Raw genomic sequence first — 20,865 nt, 5'->3', positions numbered from 1 at the left:
GGAATCCGTTGTGCGGCTGGTAGAAAGAGAGCCTGCGTGGTGCTAAGCACACTCCCTTTGATGAGGGTTATTTGGATTCTGGAAGGAAGTTTGTTGTGACATCAGTCATGCAGGGAGCCCTGAGAATTTAGCTCTTACAAGTGAGATGTTTGCTATATATAGCGTGAGGAAGAGTCGCTGGTTGGAAAACGGCTTAGCACTTTGTTGGTGGGATAATAAAAATGTAAGTTCCAGGAGGGATCTTATGCTTATCTGAGTGAAACCTCTTGTGTGGTTGGCAGAATGAGACTTGGCAAAGATTCTTTTCTTGACTCAACTCTAGTCAGGATCTTCTGGACTCTTTTTCAACGAGGCTCTGTCCTGGGGTAGATCCTCTAGAGCCCAATTTTGGTGAGAATCTTGGTGTAGGGAAATGAATTAAATTAAATTGTTTTTTTTTTTTTTTGCCTCCCACCACTAGCCTCTGCGACCACCACCTGTGGCCTCGCGTTCTTCTCTGCTTTCTCTGCCCACGCAAGCTCTGAACAGTGCTCCCAAGTGTTGATGCAAAAAGTGTTTGGGAGTGTGATCATGTGGCATGTAAGGATACCCAGGGCTGAGACGTGTGAGCAGGGGGTACACGCGCCTATGGTTATGGATACCTGAGCATGCTTACCTATAAGTAGGGATGCCAGGGCTGGGAGATCATTATTACAAGAACGTAAGAGGGAGACCTTGAGAGAGCTCTGGGACCACGGGGGCTAGGAGTGTTGGTTGCTGCCAGCCTCCTGGCCGCACTCCCCAGCCCCCCAGTCTGCTGGTGTGCCTGCATCTGGTTCTCTGCTTGAGTGTTAAAGGCATATCCCATCTATCTAGTGCTCCAAGGTCCTTTATCTGTCTGCCTGAATCCATCAAGAACTTGCCCTGGCTCTGCTCCTGGTTTGCACATGCACTTGGTAAGTCAGTTTAGCCGGAATCTCCCTTCCTCAACATCTGTTTATCTTCAGTATCTGGCCAGCGTCCTCCACCCCATCTCACTTCAGATGATGCTTGATCACCCTGCCTTCTGTGAGAACCGCATCAGGTCAGCCTAGCAAAAACAACCCTAAGCCTCTCAGTTGTGACCTCTGCCCTTCTCTGGTTATACATTCGCACTTTTCCTGGCTGAGCCCACTCTCTCCCTGCTACTGCAGGCCCACAAGCCCTTGGTCCCTATACCTGAGAGTCCTTCATGAAGTTGGCCTTACATTTTTTTTTTTTTTAAGATTTATTTATTTATTTTATGCAAGCACTGGGTACAGACAGAAGTGCGGGAGGGTGAGAGAATTCACCAGAGTCAGAGTGGGGAACAGAACAGGCAGACTGATGAAGTACACTGCTGAGGGGAGCAGTGGGCATGGCAGGAGAGGTCCGCTCGCCCTGTGAGACACTCGCCGGCGGCCGGGGATCAAACCGGTGCTGTAGAGGCTGCGGGCAGCTTCACAGCCCAGTGCTCAACTGCTGAGCCACCAGGGGAGGTCCTGGCCTTACATTTTAACAAGTGTCAGAGTAATTTTTCTTGAGCACATTTAGAGAATTAACTTCTCAGGATAGCACTTTGAGTACATTTCAGAAACACTTCTCTAGTCTAAATTTCCAGATTCCAAGTTCAATATTCTTCCCCCAAACCATGCTGTCTTTATGCCTTCAAGAGCATAGAATCAAGAAGGAATCCATTCTCTGTTTTGTCTGGATTAGTAAGACTACATAACAGTGTCTGAAGATTGTGGCCTGTTTCCTCCTCTGTCCTGGATAGAATGAGAAACTTGAGGCCCCAGCAGACTAAGTAAATTGTGCTTGGCCTTCCCACCAGATAGCTGCTGATCTAAGGTTGAAACAGATTTTGCCATACCCAAAGCTTATGTTCTTTCCATGTTCTCCAAAGTTCCTTGTCCTTGAGGACTTACATTATGGCTGGGGAAATGGAACACAAGAAATGAATCATGTTCCTGCTGAGGAGTTAACGAGAGGGATGTACTGTGTGCCTTGGTGCAGAGTGGCTGGAGGGAAAATTTGCTTGGGTGCAGAGGGGACATGAGTGCTGATTAGCAAGAGTGCTGGGGAATCCTTTGTGGGTGCAGCCTGATTGAGCATTGGACCAGGGAATTGATCAGTTCACCTTGAAGCTGGTGGGAGGCAGCTTTCATCCCTCCCTAGCAACAGAGGCCGCTAGATCATCCCAGTCTGGGCCTGTTTTGCCAACATCCAGAGTGTCAAGAGTGCTTTCAGGGTGTGGCTATTTCAAGAGTTGAGTTGTCACTACACATTAACAGTTGGTCAAGAACTTGTACATTTGGACAAGCTCATTCATTCATTCATTATCACAAATAAAGACAAAGTAAAACAATACAAAAATCAATATATTCAGCACTTACTTTGTGCAAGCCTTGCTGTAAGACATCAGGGTTGTTATAAGAAATGGTTTTTGTTCTTAGCGAGCTATAGTCAAGAGAGCTCCCAGAATAAACGTAGTGTGAGCCCATCGATAGCATAAATGCTACAATAGAAATATGTACAAGGTAGTATGAGCCCAGAAAGGAAACAGTGATTAATTTTCCAGTCCATTGTTGGAGGAAGGGTGATTTTGGAATTGAAGGTCAAAGATTAATTTACCAAGTAGTGAATATAGTGGCTGGATAGATCAGGTGAAGGGGATGAGGTGTGTGGATAGGGAGGGCAATGGAAAGGCCTGCCATTTGTGATGTTTGGCAAGGCTGGAGAAAAGGGGCTGAGGATCAACTGGAAATGAGTCTAGTAAAAGGAGAATGGAATCAGATTTCACAAAAATAGGTTTGTAAGATACACCTTCTTGGTGTGTAGGCCACAGGTGATTACCAGCAGGGAGTGGACAGATCTGGGTGATTGGCATCCAACATGATAACAGGCAACATGGAGGAAAGTGGGAGGTTGAGAAGGTGGGAAGAAGAGGATCCAACTGGGGGGATTGTGGCAACAATGATAATGCATGAACCAGAGCATGGGGTGAGAGTGGAAAGACTAGGGGTCCCAAATATTTAGGAGATAGAATCATTAAGATTTGGAGACTGAGCTGGGTTTGAGAGATTATGACAGGGGAAGATTGAAGGTGATTCTCGGTGCCTGAAGTAGACAGGAGATGGAAGACAAGTGTCAGTTTTGAGGGCTGGAGCATTGAAGTGAGCTTAGCTGATGACCATGTGGGGCCTAGGGAGGCCTATGGAGGCCCTCCCAGTAGCCTAGGGAGGCATTTGAAGTCCTAACCTTTGTTCGGAATATGTGCTGAGTGTGCATGATCCACAATTCACTTTTGGAACAGAAATGAACACCCATTGTATTGTGTTTTTTTTTTTTTTAACAATATACCTACAACCTGTTATGTTTCCCATGTTTCATATTTTTGCATCTTCACAAATGCCTTGTGAGATGAAAGTATCCCCGTTGTTAAGACGGAAATCTTAAGATTCCAGCAAGTTCAATAACTTGCAGTTGGCCCTCCCACCAGAGACCTGATGATCTAGGATTGAAACAGATTTTGCTACACCCAAAGCTCATGTTCTTTACTTACCATAGTGTTCTCCAAAGTTCCTTGACTTTGAGGACTTACATTTATGGTTGGGGAAATGGAACGCAGGAAATGAATCATGCTACTGTTGAAGAGTTAGCAAGAGTCGTGTACTGTGTGCCGGGATGCAGAGTGGATGGAGGGGGAAATTTGCTTGGGAGCAGAGGGGAGATGAGTGCTGACTGGCAAGAGGGCTGGGAAGCCTCAGCAGAGGTGAGGTGACATGGAATTTGTCAGATTGCATGGATTTGGAAGTATTTCTTAAAGGTTCTCCCATAGTTTGGCTACTCAGCTCGCCAATGACGCTTTGGGCTGGGGCAGGAGCAGGTTAGTGTTCGAAGGTGAGTAAAGGAACAAGGAAAAGACAAAGACAGGTAATTAGTAGCAGAGGCACAGAGCCAGCGGCAGGAACTGAGATCCAAAGCAGAATGCAGCCAGCTATGAGGCCAGAGGGCCATGGGGAAATGAGTTGGCCTCTGTAACTTTCCCAGGTTGAGTAAGCTTTGTGATTCATGCTAAGGAAGGTCCCAACAGAAAGAGGGTGAGGACATGTTGGTACCAGGAATTTGAAAAGGGAGCTGTGTGGGGTGGGTGTGGGGTCAGCAAGAAGAGAGTGTGTCAGAGAGGTTGGCTGCTGAGTCTCACTGTCCAGCACCCACTCTCCCTGCTCCCCTGGCAGGGCTTGGTGGAGAGGGCTGTGGGTTGGCCTTTGTTTCTCTGAGCCCTGACTTGTGCTTTTGGTACAAGGTCAGAGGCCTAGAAACTAGGCCCAAAGGAGGAGCAGGTAGCCAGCAGGATAATTGAAATGATGAACTATTGGCAGCAGTTCAGTGTCATTGGCTTTTCATCCTAACACAACATTGCTCCTATGAAATCTTTAGACCCTTGCCTGGTGTGGCCTGATTTGGCGTTGGACCCACAAACTCTTGGGTACCATGCATCCTGCCCCTGTAAGGTCTCAGTAGAGGGAAAGTTAGGGTGGGTGCACCCCATTGACCTCAGAGAAAGCCAGTCTGGCTTCTCTCCCTGTGGCCTACCAGCACAGCTCCCTGTGGGCCATAACCTTGCCTGGCCCTCCCATGGCCACACGGAGAACCTAGGGTAGGGCGAGCACCCCACGGCAGGCTCCAGCAGCTCTTGGCACTGCAGTTTTACAAAGGGCAGAAAAATAGGTCTCTGAGAAATGCCAGAAGCAAAGGGGAGGGCCTAGGTAGGACCCAAATGCATTAGTCTAATTGTGCTCCTAAAGTTAAAGGGGCCTTTATCGCTGAAGAACACTTTCAAGAACTCATGTGATTTGGGAACAAAGGAGCAGAGCCAGGGAGAACCTGACTCCCCTTAAAACACAATCCCCTCTTTGGTAAAACAATCTCTCCTCTTCTTTCTCTCTCTTCCCTGCAGATCAACAGATTATGGCACCACTTACGAAAAGCTGAATGACAAAGTGGGTCTGAAGACCGTCCTCAGTTACCTGTATGTCAATCCCACCAACAAGAGGAAGGTAAGACGAGGGGCTGTGGTTCTGAGCACTCCGCCGGGTAGCGGGGCTGCCTAGTACAGGAGTTAAGGGAAAAAAAAAAAAAAAAACAATAGCAATGGAAATGCTTGTAGAATACCTGTGTATGGGCCAAGATCATTAGATACTTAAATCCAACAGCAACCTCATTGGGTCACAGTAAGAATAACAACAGTGAACCTTGATGCCGGCTCAGGCGTGTCTCTGTGCCTGGGATGGCTGAGTGCTTTGAGTACTTAGCTCATTTATTCTCACTTGGAGTCTGTTCCCATTTTATAGATGAGTAAGGTAAAGTTCAGAGAGGCTATATGACCTTCTGAGGTCAGATAGCAGTCAGTGAGGCATCTGGGATTGGAGTAGAGGTCTGCTGGCTCCCAAGTTGAGTTTCGGTCTTGCTGGTCTACTTGCAAGGAGTGCCTGATAGGGAGTTAATTTCAGCCAAGGGATGGTTAGGCAGCCCCTGAATTCTTTAAGTTGACCCAGAGCTGCTTCTGAAGCACAAGAGAACAGCTCTGGTTCCAGTGGCCTCTCTGCTTCTGCCCTTCCTCTTGACCAAGCAGCCAGGCTGAGGATGGAATCATGGAAGGTCAGACCTTGGTCATGGAGAGGGCTGGGTACTATGGAAGAACACTTGGTTTTAGAAAATACATGCTGTGCAGCGTATGGGCATTGGGGCAGGGTAATCTTTCCTTCAGCTTGGAAGGCCTGGCCCAGTAAACAAATAAGGGTAGAAAAGACCATTTTCATGTTTCTAAAGACTGGAAGTGGTACTGCCAGGCTCTCCTCTTGCAGTCTAATTTGCACTCCCCAAGGGTTTTTTTTTGCTTCAGTAAGGTGGGCTCAGGAGAGCTTCTGCTCACTCTGAAGATGTGTGTGATCTCTCGCTCCTACTTGGGGAGCCCCAAGCTGCGACTTAGTGTATTATTGTTGATGCTGCTCAAAGTAGAGCAGCTTTGACCCTTAACATCATAAATCACAGTCCCACCCCTTTTACCCACTTGTACATCTGGGGTCTCCAAATACCCCCAGCAAAGGGAGGAAACAGAATTGCAGACTCCTGTTTCATTATTGGTGATCAACATTACAGCCAGTCCCAGGGGTCCCCCAACCTGAGACCATGCCCACCAGCCAAGTGCCAAAACCCTCGTCATCAGGACTGTTTAGCCACCTGTTACTGTTTCTAGCTGGGCATGTTTCTTATCTTTGCCCCTACAAGTTGCCAAGCTTACATTTTGCAGCATTGTTATTTGAACAATTGAATGCTAGAGCTGAAGACCATAGATTCATCTTGCAAGCAGTTGTGAATAGCCCTTAAACTGCAAATCTTTTACAAATATAGTTAAGACTCTAGATCTCTTTTCTGGAAGTATGCCCCTGCACACAAAAATATGAAAACTATTTTTAGGGATTTGTGAACCTCTTGAGTCCCACTCCTAGCCCTAAGATATCTGTGGAGGTTAAGAACCTGCCATCTCTACCATTAGTCTTACTTCACAGAGCTGGGGTCTGAGACCCAGCACACAGCTTTCCTTCCCCTTACAAGCGATTAATGTCCCCGAGTCCCTAGATCTCATTACTGTCCCCTGATTCTCGTCCTCAGACCGAAGCAGATCAACCTGTGCCCAGGTCATGTCTGCATTTAACAGAGCTGAGCTTTGTCCAGACAGACTGAAGGTTTTGTGCCTCACAGCAGAGGGGCTTGGGCCATCCGGGTGTCTTTGATAACAAACCTTTGAGCAGGTAGGGAAATGCAGGCAGGTTGTGGTTCAAAGGTGGCTACAGATTTTAAAACATTGCTTTGGAAATGGCAGAGAGAATAGGACGATCTGATTGTCAGGGAGTGTGACCAGTTTGCTGCAGGGTAGAGGTCTTTGTGTGGTGACAGGACTGGTCGGTCTGACACAAAATAGAATAATGGCTTCTCTTTCTGAGCGCCTTCTTTTTCTAAGAAGTGTGGTCACTGGGCTGATAGGTGCATTTCTATACTCCATTATAAGTTTTACTGTTAATCCCCAGAGCCTGGTATTTTCATCCCCACGTGACAGGTGAGGAAACTAAAGCTCAGGTAGGTAAGCCACTTGGTTGTTTCAAAGGAGCTGGGGTCCAGGTAGGTAAGCCACTTGGTTGTTGCAAAGGACCTGGGGTTCAGGATCCCTGCCCCCTGCCTCTGACCACATGGGCCATGCCATGTACTCTGATCTGCTGGAGGCCAGTGCCCTGGCACAGAGGAAGCCCAGGCCAGCCACTGCTCTATAAGCCGTAATTCTCTGCTCGGGTTTTCTGCCCATTCGTGTTAAGAGGATTAGCAGTTTCTTAAAAGAGGAGGAGAGTGTGAGAGTCTCCTCCTAATTGATTTACCAGTGAGAGGATAATTGCTTCCAGGCTACCCTACAGAAATACAGTAGGAGGGACCAAATTTTTTCCATGGGCAAGCCACCTGTCAAGCCGTTACAGAGCCTTGGAGTGTGCGGGAATGATGGTTATTCCCGTGTCAGTCTCTTAATGCAGCAGCATAACCCGGGCTCTGTGGGACACCCGCAAACCTCTAAACAAAACACCAAGCAGATTTTAAAATATTAGTCTTCCGCTTTCCTTCACGATGTCTCGCATGATTCTTGGAGGGATAGGAAAAGTGAGCTCTGAGATAGAACACTTTCTATTCATAGATATTAAGATCTCTTACAATAAAGCAAAGCAAAAACAGAAAATGTAGAAAGATAATTTTAGGTCGTTAAGTGCTCTGTTGGATGTCTACCTCTGAACAAAGTCTTTTGGAGGGGAGGTTCCTCCTTTCAAAAGTATACAAGGACCTGGGCAGATGCATATAGAGAACAGCTCTATACAGACCTGGGGTTTCAAACCCAAGTGGATACAAGGGCCAGACGGTGATGCCAGTTAGTGAGGAGGACCAGGTGGGGACCACAGCAGCTCCCCTGGAAGGAGCTTCCATGAATCAATTCCAGATGACTGTTGTCTTGTGAATGTGAAGACCCAGGCAGCCGTGGCCTGATTGTTCTTATTTTCTGATTTTGTCAGGAACTTTTCTCTGCACATCTTTAGATGAAACATCTGTATTTGGGGGTGTTTCAGACAGATGTGTTTCAGATAGAGTGCAAAGGCTGGCAAAGCTGTCCCCAAATCTGCTTTAGTCCCTTGTAGCCAATTTGCATCAGGTGTCATATTCTGCACAGTAATTTGTCTCGGGTGAAACATTGGTATTTGCAAAGTGGTCTTCAGGGCCACAGGACAAGTTTTAGTAAATATTCCTGACCTTTATGCTCTGTGTGACAGGTAAGCTAAGCTGATCATGGTTTGCAAAGACCTCCCTTTACTCAGCCCCATCACGTGTACATCCTGCAGCGCAAAGGGGCCATCATGTCACTGTGGGTAGGACTGCTGGAGTGGGAGGAGGAGGCAGACATCCTGCCTGACATGACTGAATAAGCCATCAACCCTCCCCAGCCCCTTTCCCAAGAGCCTCCATTGTCCCTATTTGTACAATGGCAAGGTTGGGTCCTTACTTTGATGTTTTTCCTAGCTCTAGGGGTCTGGGTGGCCTCTTGGAGGGCTGCATGGTAACGTGATGAACCACGAACTTTGGGCTCAGTGGATCGCTATTGGGTAGTCCTTGAAAGGACCATGGCCACACGTTGGCCAGCAGGGACTCCCATCTAGGCCAACTTTTCAGAAGTTACAGAGTCTTGATCAGACAATGGGGGCTCCCCACTGGCTCAGCAGATAGAACTCAGAGCAGTGGCCTCTCCTTGGCCTGGCTGAGCAGTTTCATCAGCCAGAGCTGATGTGCCCCCCAGGGTACCCCTGTTGCCTCCCAGGAGTCCCCACCCCCCTCCTATAGGAACGGGATCTGGAGATGCTGTCTGGATCTCTTGTGGCAGCGCAGGGCCAAGGACACCACGTCCACAGACAGTGGGCAGGGGCCAGCCTTGTGACTCAGCCCTGCCCCTGCACACTCCCTGCCCCTGTAGTCTCAAGCAACTTCTTTGATTTGTGGCCCCTGATCTTTCCCTTGGGAAAATGTGCTTCCTAAACTCTATGCTCAAGAGCAAGTAAGACACGTCCCTCTTAATGCTAATATGTTTCTATTTCCACAGGTAATGAGAATCTATGATAATATTGATATTAACAATAATAATGTAAGCAGAAGAAGTAACAGCTAGCAATTTTTTTGGAATTTACTGTGTGTCAGGATTTGTTCTAAATGCTATATATAAATTAGCTCTCTCCGTACTTCACCAGTAACTCTGTGATATTTCATTTATAAGTGATGAAAGATTTTGGCACCAGTGACCTACTCAAATTTGGTATCTGATGGCCACTTCCCTGGCCTGATATGCTTATCTGACTATCTTTTGAGATGCACCACATGTTAGGGATGGGAGGGTCCTAATTTAACAGAGGTCTTAAGTCACTTGCAGCAGAGCCAGAAACTGGGTCTCCTGATCCCTAGTCCAGTGTTCTCTGTCAGACACCCCGGCTGTGGGCAGTGGACACAGATCTGATGCAGAACCCCATTGGCACAGGGGTGAGTTGGGGTCAGTTGGGCGTGTATACCCCCCACCGGTCTCTGAATGTGTGTTACACGGTTCACATAAACACCTATAGCTTCTTGGTTCACTGGTCCCAAAGGGTATTGGAGCCAGAATCCCAGTGCCAATGAACCCGGAAGAGAAACCAAGGACCTGAAATCCAAACTGTTTTGTATATGTTGAAGGACAGAATGGATGAGTGGCAAGGCCAAGGCCAAGTGGCTGTCAGGAATAAAAGAGACTGGCCCCCTGGGAAGAGACTGTCAGGAAGCAATCAGGATTTCTGGTTTCGACTTTTCTCTTTGTCAGCTGTGGGGCCCTGGAGAAGTCACTTACATGATCTGAGCCTCTGTTTCTTAGTCTGTAAAATGGGGATGAAAGGTCATTTACCTCCCCCTTCCTTGTGGGAGCATAACTAGGATGAAATGAGAAATGTAATATTGCTTGGGAAGAAATAAGCTGCAGAGGGGACGCGTGTGAGCCCTCCGATGGAGGTGACCTGGTCACACACTGGACTCGGGCTCCCTGGGAACCAGTTCCCTGGCCGTGACTCTGGTGCGGACCATGGGCCCTTCTGGGCAGCTTCCTTGGGAGGATACTGGGGCCAGAACTCAGGGATTTTAAAGAGCTGTCCAGGAGGCAGCTTTGCCTGTATCTCCTCTGTCTCTTAAAACCAAACCTGCTGACTGCCTGAGAGATCAATTATTCTGCTGATGGAGAGAAATGGCCTCACTCTTGTTAATTCACAACCACCTCGTTTGTCCTGCCTCATAAATTAGCAGTTGCCAAGAGGCTAGAGAAGTGTTTCAGGAGATGTGCTTAGGGGGGAAAGTGTGAGAGAGAAGAACAAAAAGGGAAAAGAACAGAACTTGGATCCAATTTCTCTCATTTGCTGATGGCAAGTCTATAGCTTTTTTCTCTTGCTGTGTCCGGAAAAAGAGCTAAAATGAACCCTTCAAGAGTGAAAGTCTCAGACGTCATCAGGGACCGAAAAATCAGAATAAAGGGAAGCTAAGAGATCAGGAGAGAACTGGATCATCATCGAAGGAAAGACACGAGTTTGCATGTGTCCTTGCAAGCGTGACCAGTGCTGAAGCTGACCTGAGGTGTGAGGTGTGGTTCAATTCAAAGTAATTACTTAAAGGAAAGGGAAGGTAGAGTGATTCTTGGAAATTCTCTTTAGTCTCAAAATCCCTTTCTCAGCAATATATGTATGTGGGTTCCTGTATAAATTACTTCAATGTGCTCTAGCCAAGAATTTATTTAAAGGCTCATTAAAATGATTACTAGTTTTTCTTTTGCATTTTATTTGAAAATGGGAAGAATATAAACCTATAGCCTGGCTTCTCTCCAAAGTGCCCTTTGGGGTTTGCATCGAGTAGATCATATTTTCTTAAATAAAGATATGATTTATGGTAAGATTATCCAAGCATTTAAGAGGAATAATAAAAATTAGCCACTTATTACACCTCTTAGAGGCTTGCGTTTTCCTAACCTATTTTTTAAATTTGATTTTCATTGGTGTTAGCTTTTATGTATTTGTGTACGTGTGCATCTGCGTGTGCACAAAACTTGTTCAGCAAAGAACACTCTAAACACTTCTGAGTTAAGCAATAGGAAAGTAAATGGTTCCTCTTCTCTGGTTAGAAATGAATGAAGGATTAAAAGGAAACCTGTGTATCAAGGGCCTCCCCAGTGGTGCAGTGGTTGAGCGCTGGGTTGCGAAGCTGCCTGCAGCCTCTGCAGTGCCAGTTCAATCCCCGGCCACTGGGTGAGGGTCCCACATGTTGCGCAGACCTCTCCTGCCGCCCGCTGCTCCCCTCAGCAGTGTACTTTGTCAGTCTGCCTGCTCTGCTCTCTGCTCTGACTCTGGTGAGTTCTCTCACCCTCCCGTGCATCTGACTGTGCCCAGTGCTTGTATAAAGAAATAAATCTTTTTTTTTTTTTTTTTTAAAAAGGAAACCTGTGTATCTGGATGGTCACGTGAGGTGCTGCTTCTGTGTAACTCCCTGGCTTGCCACAGGGAGCCCGGCTGGCAACCGTAGAGGCCGGTTCACATATCTGAAAGGGGCCTCCATCCCAGGGTGGGTGGCTGCTGAGGGGACAGGCGAAGGCAGAGCTTGTAAGAGGAGCCGAAGACCAAAGACCCCAGAGGGGTCAGGCTGGGAAAGAAAATCCCAGCAAGACACTTGGATGGGGCCTTCCAAACTGGGAGTGGAGGCCATGGAAATTTTATACTTTGAAACCTTGACAACAGAAGGTGACGTGTCCCGGTCTGGAAGAGTCACCACCACACTGAAAGGAAGGAAGAAGTCGTTGTGGCATAATCATCAAGTCAGTGGATAAGAAAGGGAGAGGCAAAAATTGGGCAGACTTTGGATCAAGAAAGCTTGGGATGTGAAGAGAAGGGACCAGCAGGGGCAGGCTGATGGGGGCGGGGGTGAAGGTTTGAATAGACTGGGGGATTTATCAGTTGCAAGTTGGGAGAGTAAAGCTGGAACTAGATATTGCAGACCTCCAGAAGCTCAGGGGTGAAGTCAGGACTCCATGCAGAAGGACTCGGGAGCCCAGCAGGCTTCTGAGCTGGGGCCTGATGGCCTCAGATCTGTGTCTAAGAAAGACTGCAGCTCTGGTGCTAGTGACGTGCCATGTGAGGTGTAGCACCATCTCTGCCCCCTACCCTGCCCGCCCCACCTTTGGGGACCCTTCTCTGAGCTCACAGGCAAGAGAAATTGTAGCAGAGTGCTGGGGAAGGCAGGGAGAGGCTTCTTCCTAATGTTCCCACGCACGGTTATATAGCACATGGATCTCGCTGTCCCTGAGGTAGGGCTATCTGTAACAAAAACAACCACCACCACCAGCGAAAGAAATGAGCCTATTTTTTTCTTCCTTGATGAGCTCAACCAAGCAGAAAGATTGCTTCTGGCAGGCAAGCCTTGCCCTGGCCTGTCCCCCATGACCAGCTCAAGGTCAGAGTCACAGTTATCAGCTCTCCACATACACCCTGCAGGTGACCGGGTCCGGGTAAAGAGGGGCACACATCCTGGGGTCCTCAGGCCTGCCATGGGGCCAGGGGCAGGTTCAGAGCAAGAGTCCCTGTCCTCACGTGGGGTTTGGGCTGGCATGCAGAGGGGACACTTGTCAGTTCTGTCTGCTGCTCCTGAGGTCCAGCAAGCAGTGTGAGGTGGAGGAAGCCCTTCCCAGCATAGCCAGGCCTCCCTGTGCCCCAAATGTAGCACATCACTCCCTTAAGCTTCAGCTTCCACCTCTGCAAGTGGGGCTCATGGTAGTATTTAATAAGAAGACATTGTAAGAACAAAATAACAGGACATGGAGCATGCAGGGAGGAGGCGCTCAGCATCCTGCCTTCCCCTACTCTGGGTTTCCCTCCCAGTTCCCAGGGCACCATCTTCCCATTACTGACTTGACTATCCTGGGAAAAGGAATCTGGATCTTCCTCAAACTAATGTTAGTTAAAATTTTCCCTCTTCCAAAACAGAGAAACCTCACTCTCCTGCCTGTCTCCCTGTCTCCCCGGGGCCCAGCGCCTTCCCGGTGCGCCTTCTCACACAGCCTCCGAGTGCTTCTCTCTCACCTAGTGGGATCTCCATTCAGAGAAGTGGTTGCCAGCCCCACAATGCATTTACACCTGTTTTTACCCCTGCCCCCAAGAGGCAGAAAATGCTGGTAGAGCGGGTCCAGAGCCAGATCTGCCTAGTGGCAGAACCCCAGGCAACCCCTCCAGTGATGGGCCCACCCACAGCACCCCATCTATGTAGACACACATCCAGCTCGCTGCTCGCTCTTGGTGGTGTGCAGATCATCCTTCTCTGCACCCCTCATTTCTCTGTGGGGTCAGGCCTGGGAAACTTGCAAGCACTGCAGACCCAGGCCCACCCTGGCAGTCATTGCATTTAAGTGAGATTCATGTAGGGTCATGATCCAGGAGAGGAGTTGGTGGCCCAAGACTTCATAGGCTGCATCTGTGGCAGTGGAGGTTGGATCCAGCATTAGAAGGAAACAAAATACCAGCATTTATTGAGTACTTACTGTGTACCATGCTAATGGTATACAATGAACATGTTTCTCATGCATAAAAATATGCGAGGTAAATAGTTATACCCATGGTATGAGAAAAGGGGGAGGGGCAAGAGTAACAATGGTACTGGAGAGAGAGACATTGAACATACAGTACACAGAGGTGAAGAAATGGCTTCCTGGCTGGGGATTGCCCAAGCCAGATTTTGAACCCAGATTATACAACTTTGAGACACACACTCTTAATGTCCTGTGGACCAGCAAGTGCTGTGACATCCCAGATCCCCTGTGTTTTTCTCTAAAGGAGGGATGTGGATCTGCAGGGGATGTGTTTCCTTCCAGTGCAACAATGCCATGGGCTGTGCTGCTGAAAATTTATGAAGTATTCCCTGCTGAGAGGAGAAGTAGGAAGAGCCAGGGTTGCTGAGTTTTCTTAAACATAGAACAAACAATGCACTGGGCGGCGGGGGGCGGTGACCAGCCCGTGGAGTGCCTTCACAGTCGGCCATTCATTAGAGGAGCAGCAGGGCAAGCTTGGCACTCCCACTTGGAGCCCCATAGGGCATGGACTGGCTGGCTTCCCCAGGGTATCTTTCCACTCAGGCAAGAAGCCGCTTGCTCTTCGGCTTTTTCTGGCCCTGCCTCTCAGCAGCTGGTGGCTGGAAACATTACTCAGTATTTCTAAGCTTCTGTTTCTTCCTCTGTGTAATCAGGATAACATCACCACCCACCTTACCCACCCCGTGGGCTGGTAGGTAGATTAAATATTTGCAGTTGCTTAACCAGTGACCAGCCGTGGGACCCAGGAGTATACATACTCTTTATTTCATTGCCCTCTGGATGACTGGGCCCTGACGGGGGCAGGGGGTGCCCCATGTTGGGCCTGCCCATCTATGAACACTCAGTCTGCCTGAGGGTTTGTGCCTGTCTCAGGCTTCATGTGGAGGTGATGGGTTACTCAAGGGGGTCTGATGAAGAAATGTAGTTCCTGAGGGGGAGGCCACATACTCAAGTCTACCTGGCTATTCCATGGCAGGACTCTGGTTTTGGAAGTCATATTTCTGGCTTCAAGTCCTAGTCAAGTTACTATTAAAGTCCCCAGAAAGACGTGCACACTGCAGCACACCTGGCAGACAGGTAGCTAAGGACCCCAATGGCTGGTGCTTTAAGGTGCTTGTGGGTTTTCCCAGTAAACCTGGGGCTTCTAGGCCTCTGGGGTAGAAGAGACCAGGTCAAACTCTGAGACCCAGGTGAGTCTGGGAGGGAGCCTGTCCTAGGGTGTGTGGTCACGGTTAAGGTCCCCAAGGCCAAGTTGTGCCCAGATCAGCCCAAAGGAGCAAAAACAGATGAGACTCTCACTCAAGGTTGAACAAGGAGAATAAAAGTCCAAGTGAGAGAAAGTCTACTGATGTCCACAGGGTGAAAAAAGACCCAAAGAGAAAGACCAGGCTGGAGGGAAGTGAGCAGACCTGGAACAGGTGAGCTGTGGCCTGCGAGCAGACCTGGGCACAGGCTCCAGATGGAGACTGTGTGATTGTTGGCAGCCTGTTTTCCTAGGGTGCCTTCCATTTGTTGGGGGGATGGTAGCAGGAGAAGCACTTGAGTGATTAAAGGAGCCAGCAGGGCCAGTCAAGGACAGTCACATAGAAGAGCAGCAGGGAGATAGGATGCAATTATCCAAAGTGGTCTTTGGCCTGAACCTTGAATCTTTAATCATCCTGTGGAGGCAGTGGCAGCAGATATATGCATGGATTTCCTGACTGTGCTCTGGACCTTTGGAGAGGAGTGAGTTGATGTCAGAGCAGAATCTTAGCATGCAGGTTAGTTCCAGAAAGTCCACTTGGAATAATACACTGCTGGCTTTCTGGTCTCAGCAGCCCTTCCTTGATCCCCAGTCGCCGAGCATCAGCATCCCAAGCTCGGGGGAGAACAAGCTTGCAGACACAAGGTTGTAAAAGTCATCTCTAGAGAAGATTTCTGCAGCATAATAGCTCCATGATGTGGGCGTCTGGAGACCCGTCTTGCCTTAGCTGGACCCGAAGCCGATTTTCATTGGTTTGAATTACTCCGTATCACCCTCTTCTCTTGAGAAGCTATAAAATCGGTTTCTCTTTTGTTTCAGAGTTGCTTGCACACTGAGTTTACCCTCATGTTTTAGGGCAGGGACTTGGGGCCTGGACCATTAACTCCAGGAGGCAAAGGAGAAGGAACTATAGGGTAGAGATGGCCCTGCCAGTCATCAACTGGAAAAATAATAGCCAGGACTTTATATTCAGGAGTCACCACTTTGATAATGCTAATTATGTTAATCCTTACTCCAAAGCTTCCAAGAACTCCTCTGTGTTTCTGGGAAAACATCTCTGCAGGTGTGTAACTCAGCAAGTGTTCTTAGCTCCCCGGAGTCCAGGTGAGAACCCCTGTACAGATGTGTGGCTCAGTAAAGTACTGTGAGTTTCCCAGTATCCTGAGAACATCTGTGCAGGTGTGAAGCTCAGCAAGTATTCCGAGCTCCCCAGAGTGCAGGTGAGAACATCCGTACAGATGTATAGCTCAGCAAGTATTGTGAGTTCCCCAGTTTCCCTGGGAGAACATCTGTGCAGATGTGTGGTCCAGCAAGTGGTTCTGAGCTTCCTAGCCAGTCTATCTTTGACCTGCTCAATAATATAAGATCTGTAACCTTGGGCAAGTTTTGGATGTTCCACATCTCAGGCCATTCTCCATATAATTGGAGTCCTAGTACCTGCCTATGTCAGCAAGGATGCTTTTTGAGTTTACAAGATACAGAAAATCCTGCCTTAACAGGCTGAGGTGTGGGGAATGTGTTACTTCGTATGGTGAAATGTAAAGGTAGGTCTGTTTCAGGTGATTCATTTATTGGTTCTTTGGCCTTGTGGAGGATCAAGCTTTATCCAGTTTCCTGCTCTGCCATCTAGACTGTTGGGCATGAGGATGGATAATGACGTGGCTGCAGAGGCCCTGGCATCACATGCCAGAAGAATAGGAGACAATGTGTATTCAGGCGAGGGCACTGTTTCTAGAAGCAGTGGCTCACAGCAATGCATCCTGTGTGCATGCCACTGCTGGGACTGGGCGGACCAGGTGGGTGGGTGGGTGGGCAGCCTCCAGCAAGCACATGCCCAGGCAGAGGGGGCTGCTTCAAGAAATTAGGGAGGAAGGAGAAGCATGGATAGGTGGAGGCTGTATCGGCCACTTTGTCTCATCATGGACTTTACAGAATCAAATGAGGTAAATCATGTAAATGTTAGCTTTTTCTGTTTACCTCTTGATGTCTTGGCTCTCATGGCTACGTGGCCACTCCACTTACCCAAGTCTTGCTTCTCTTCCACACTTGAGTGTCCATCTTCCTTCTTCCATGAAGTCTTCCCCAGATTTCATTTGCATATTTCTTCCAAATAGAACGTCTATCCCTAATTCCAGAAACTGGACAGCAGGTGTATGGATTGAGTGTTCAGATAACCTGAGGAAATGTGAAAAGTATTGACGTGCAGATCTCACTTACCCCTGGTGATTCTGATCCTCTGGATTTGGAGAAGCTTTGGGATCGATTTTAGGCAAAGTATCTCCAAGGCATCCCTGAGGAACAGCCAGGCTGAGAAATAATTCTGACATTTAACAGCTGGGCTTCCTCACCCCTGCCAAGCAAGCCTCTTGCATCCTGTTCCTGGTGCTGAGCAAGACCCTCAGCCCATGTGCGCTGCTGCACCTGGTACCACACAACACAGTTTGGGCACATCTACACTAGCGGGAGTTTTTTAAGTGATTGTGTTCCAGGGGGCTTTTGAATGAGTGGGATGGCTTAAGTTCCCCCCCACCCCCAGAACTTTTCTAGATGTTTGGGTAAGATCTCATCTATCCCTCTGTTTTTATAAGACTTAACAACCAAATGAAGTTACTGGTTTATTCCTTTGCCATTTTCTGCCAAAGAGATAGTGCTGTCCCCACATTCCCAATTTCAGTCTTTCTGACCAGCATTTCTTTTTTCTTTTTAAGATTTATTTTATTTATGCATACAAGAGCTGGGGTATAGGCCAGACATGCAGAGGTGAGAGGATTCACCAGAGACCGAGTGGGGAGCAGAACAGGCAGACTGACTGAAATACGTTGCTGAGGGGAGCAGCAGGCGAGACAGGAGAGGTCTGCTGCGCCATGTGAGTCAGCTCCTTGGCCGGGGATCAGACTCATGCTGTAGTGGATGGCAATGGCTTGATAGCACTGACTTTAATCCCTGCAACACCAGGGAGGCCCCTGCCCAGCATTTCTATATACCTTCCAGGATTTAAAACCAATTTAGACCATCTGACTGTCAATTCCTTTAAGATTGCAGGAGTAGAAGTAGAAAGTGCAAACAGCCAAAGCTGGGGAGTGGCGTTCCTGCTCTGCCTCCTTTTCAGTAATGATCTGAGCTGCAGAAAGACAGCTTCTTGCTGGAGCTGCAGGAGCTGGTGGAGATGCTGAGCCACTATATCTTGTCCCTGAGATTTCTCCAAATGACTGTTGTGCATGTCGGCTTGTTTGGGTGATTGAGAGAGACAGTGAAGGGACAGTAGTAATGTCCCATAATATGCTTGCAGTGTGCCAAAGTTAAGGCTATGTTTTTATATATGTTACACGATTGATCTTCCAAACAGCCCTATAGCCCATGTGAGTATATTATCCCCTTTGATCCTTGTAAATTAGTCTCTATTGTTATCCCCATTTTGCAGCTATAGAAACTGAGGCCAAGAGAGGTAGAGAAACTTGCTTTCCTAACAAGTTGATAGCCTGGGTTTCAAACTCAGGCTGGATTGACTCTAGGTTCCACACTCTGTCCCTTTGCACCCTACTCAGTTCTGGACAACACTCATCACAGCCTTGAAAGGATGAGTCAGTTTCATTGATTCTGCACTCTGGGTGTCCTGCAGGATTTGCAGAGGGGCTTTAAAACATACCCAAAGCACAGGCATCCCCTAAGGAACTGTTTTAGTAGGTCTAGAGTGTGTTCCTGGGTTAGTAATTTGTAAAGCTTTCTGCATGATCCTGGTGTGCTTCTAGCATCAAGAACTGCTAGTCTGGTTGGAGTGAAGGAAAAAATGTCATTATCCATGCATATTCAGGGGTTTGTTTTGTGTCCTGTTCCTTTGCTTTCACAGAGGCATGCCAGGAAGGGGATAAGTGCTGTGGGTCACAGAGGAGGGACATGCTGGTTCTTCCTGGCAGAGCCAGGAAGGCATAGAGTGAAGTTTATAATTGAAGCAGCATATCAGTAGGGGTTTACTGAAGGATGATGGTGGCTTTGGGCTGGGAGGATTTTCCAGGCAGAAGAAATAATGTGTGCAGTGGCATAGATATGTGAGAAAGTAAAGTGTGGAAAGAAGCCCCAAGAAACTTGGTGGGGTGGGGTGAAACTACATGGGAGGAGGTGGCAGAAGAGGAAAGTGAGGTGCTAGGGGCCACCGAAGTAAAGGTCACCTGTACTAGGTGCGGGTTTTTTTTCTTGACCCTGTAGGGGATTTTTGGATCATACCTATACCTTAGAAACATCAATTATCGAGTTTGCATTTAAAGGAATGGTGAGGCTGACAACAGGGAGTTGAGTGTGACATCGCCATATTTAAGAAAAGTCATCGGATGCCACCTGAATGTCCAGCCATGAGAGCTTTATTAGTCAATGAAAATATAATAGTGTGATGGAATATTGTGTAGTGATTGGATATTATTATTTGTTGATAGGGAAGGTTGTTCATAAGTTAAAACACAAGCTACAGAGTTATGTGTTTGAAATACAGCATGTGATGAAAAGGAAGTTGCTGACTTGGGGCACTCCTGCAATGTGGAAGGATGGTGAGGTGGGATTGGCTTTGAGAGGTGAACTCAATTCATCTTAGTGCCAGCTTGGATGTTGCTATAGCCAAAGAAGACCTTGGGGTCATTCTTCAGAATGAGATTGAGTAAATGAGTAGAGGTTATATATATTAAAAAGACATAGATGGCAAAGAGAAACCCCACCGGCTGGGAGACACCAACAATAAAGGACTGATCACAAAAATCTACAAAGAGCTGATGAGACTCAACACAAACAAAGAAAATAATCCAGTCAAAAAATGGGCGGAAGAGCTAAAAAGAAACTTCTCCAAAGAGGAAATACAAATGACCAACAGGCATATGAAAAAATGTTCAATGTCACTTGCAATCAGGGAAATGCAAATCAAAACTACAATGAGATACCATTTTACACCAGTAAGAATGGCACATATTTAAAAAACTAGCAACAACAAATGTTGGCAAGGATGTGGAGAGAAAAGAACTCTCCTGTACTGCTGGTGGGAATGCAAAATGGTCCAACCACTATGGAGAGCTGTGTGGAGATTCCTCAACCTACTAAACATAGAGCTTCCATATGATTCAGCAATTCCACTCCTAGGTATTTACCCAAAGGACACAGAAACATTAATTCCAAAGAGCACCTGCACCCCTATGTTTATAGCAGCACTGTTTACAATAGCTAAGCTTTGGAAACAACCCAAATGCCCAAAAATAGATGACTGGATCAAGAAGATGTGGTACATATACACCATGGAATATTATTTAGCCTTCAAAAAAGATAAACACATGCAATCTGCAGCAACATGGATGGCGCTGGAAGGGATCATGCTCAGCGAAATAAGTCAGAAAGAAAAAGAAAAATATCGGATGGTCTCACTTATTACAGGAATCTAGAAAACCTAAATAAGGGACCAGGAAAAAGAATAACTGTAAGAAAGAAAAAAGTCAAAATCAACAAACAACTATGAACCAGAGACACACTTTGGGGGGAAGGCAGGGAAAGGAGGAATTGGGGTCAAAATTAGGGGGTTGCAATTGTGTGGGGGATATAAAAATGAAAAAATAAATTAAAAAAAAGATATAGATGAACTACAAAGAAAGACGTTTTGGACAAAAGCAAATCAGTGTGGTGGAGCATGTTGAATTTGACACTATGGGACATTTGGGCAAGAAAGCTTTTAGGCAGATGGTTTTATGGGTCTAACTCTTAGGAGACAGGCTTATACTTAGGAAACACACATAAGCCTTCGCCAAAAAAAAGATAAATTCAACAATAAAGTCTGCGATTCTTGGTGTTGAACATAGGATCAAGTGCACATAAACCTATCTCACCATCAGTTCAGCAAACATTCATTGAAAACTTATACTGTAGTTAGCATGTG

At 47.3% G+C, this 20,865-nt stretch overlaps 1 protein-coding gene across 1 annotated transcript in view; it reads left to right on the top strand.

The window, feature by feature from the left end:
- SORCS3 (sortilin related VPS10 domain containing receptor 3) overlaps positions 1–20,865 on the top strand; it is a 520,755-nt gene that overhangs the window by 224,058 nt on the left and 275,832 nt on the right. Inside the window, exon 3 of the mRNA XM_054690210.1 lies at positions 4,961–5,060. Coding sequence (XP_054546185.1) covers positions 4,961–5,060 — 100 coding nt within the window. The remainder of the gene's footprint in view (positions 1–4,960; positions 5,061–20,865) is intronic.

This window comes from Talpa occidentalis, unplaced genomic scaffold (genome assembly GCF_014898055.3).
Source record: "Talpa occidentalis isolate TD23 unplaced genomic scaffold, MPIMG_talOcc4v2.1 talOcc4.8, whole genome shotgun sequence".
Lineage (NCBI taxonomy): Eukaryota > Metazoa > Chordata > Mammalia > Eulipotyphla > Talpidae > Talpa > Talpa occidentalis.
Note: the sequence above shows the minus strand (reverse complement) of the source record. Positions and strands in the feature narration are given on the sequence as shown.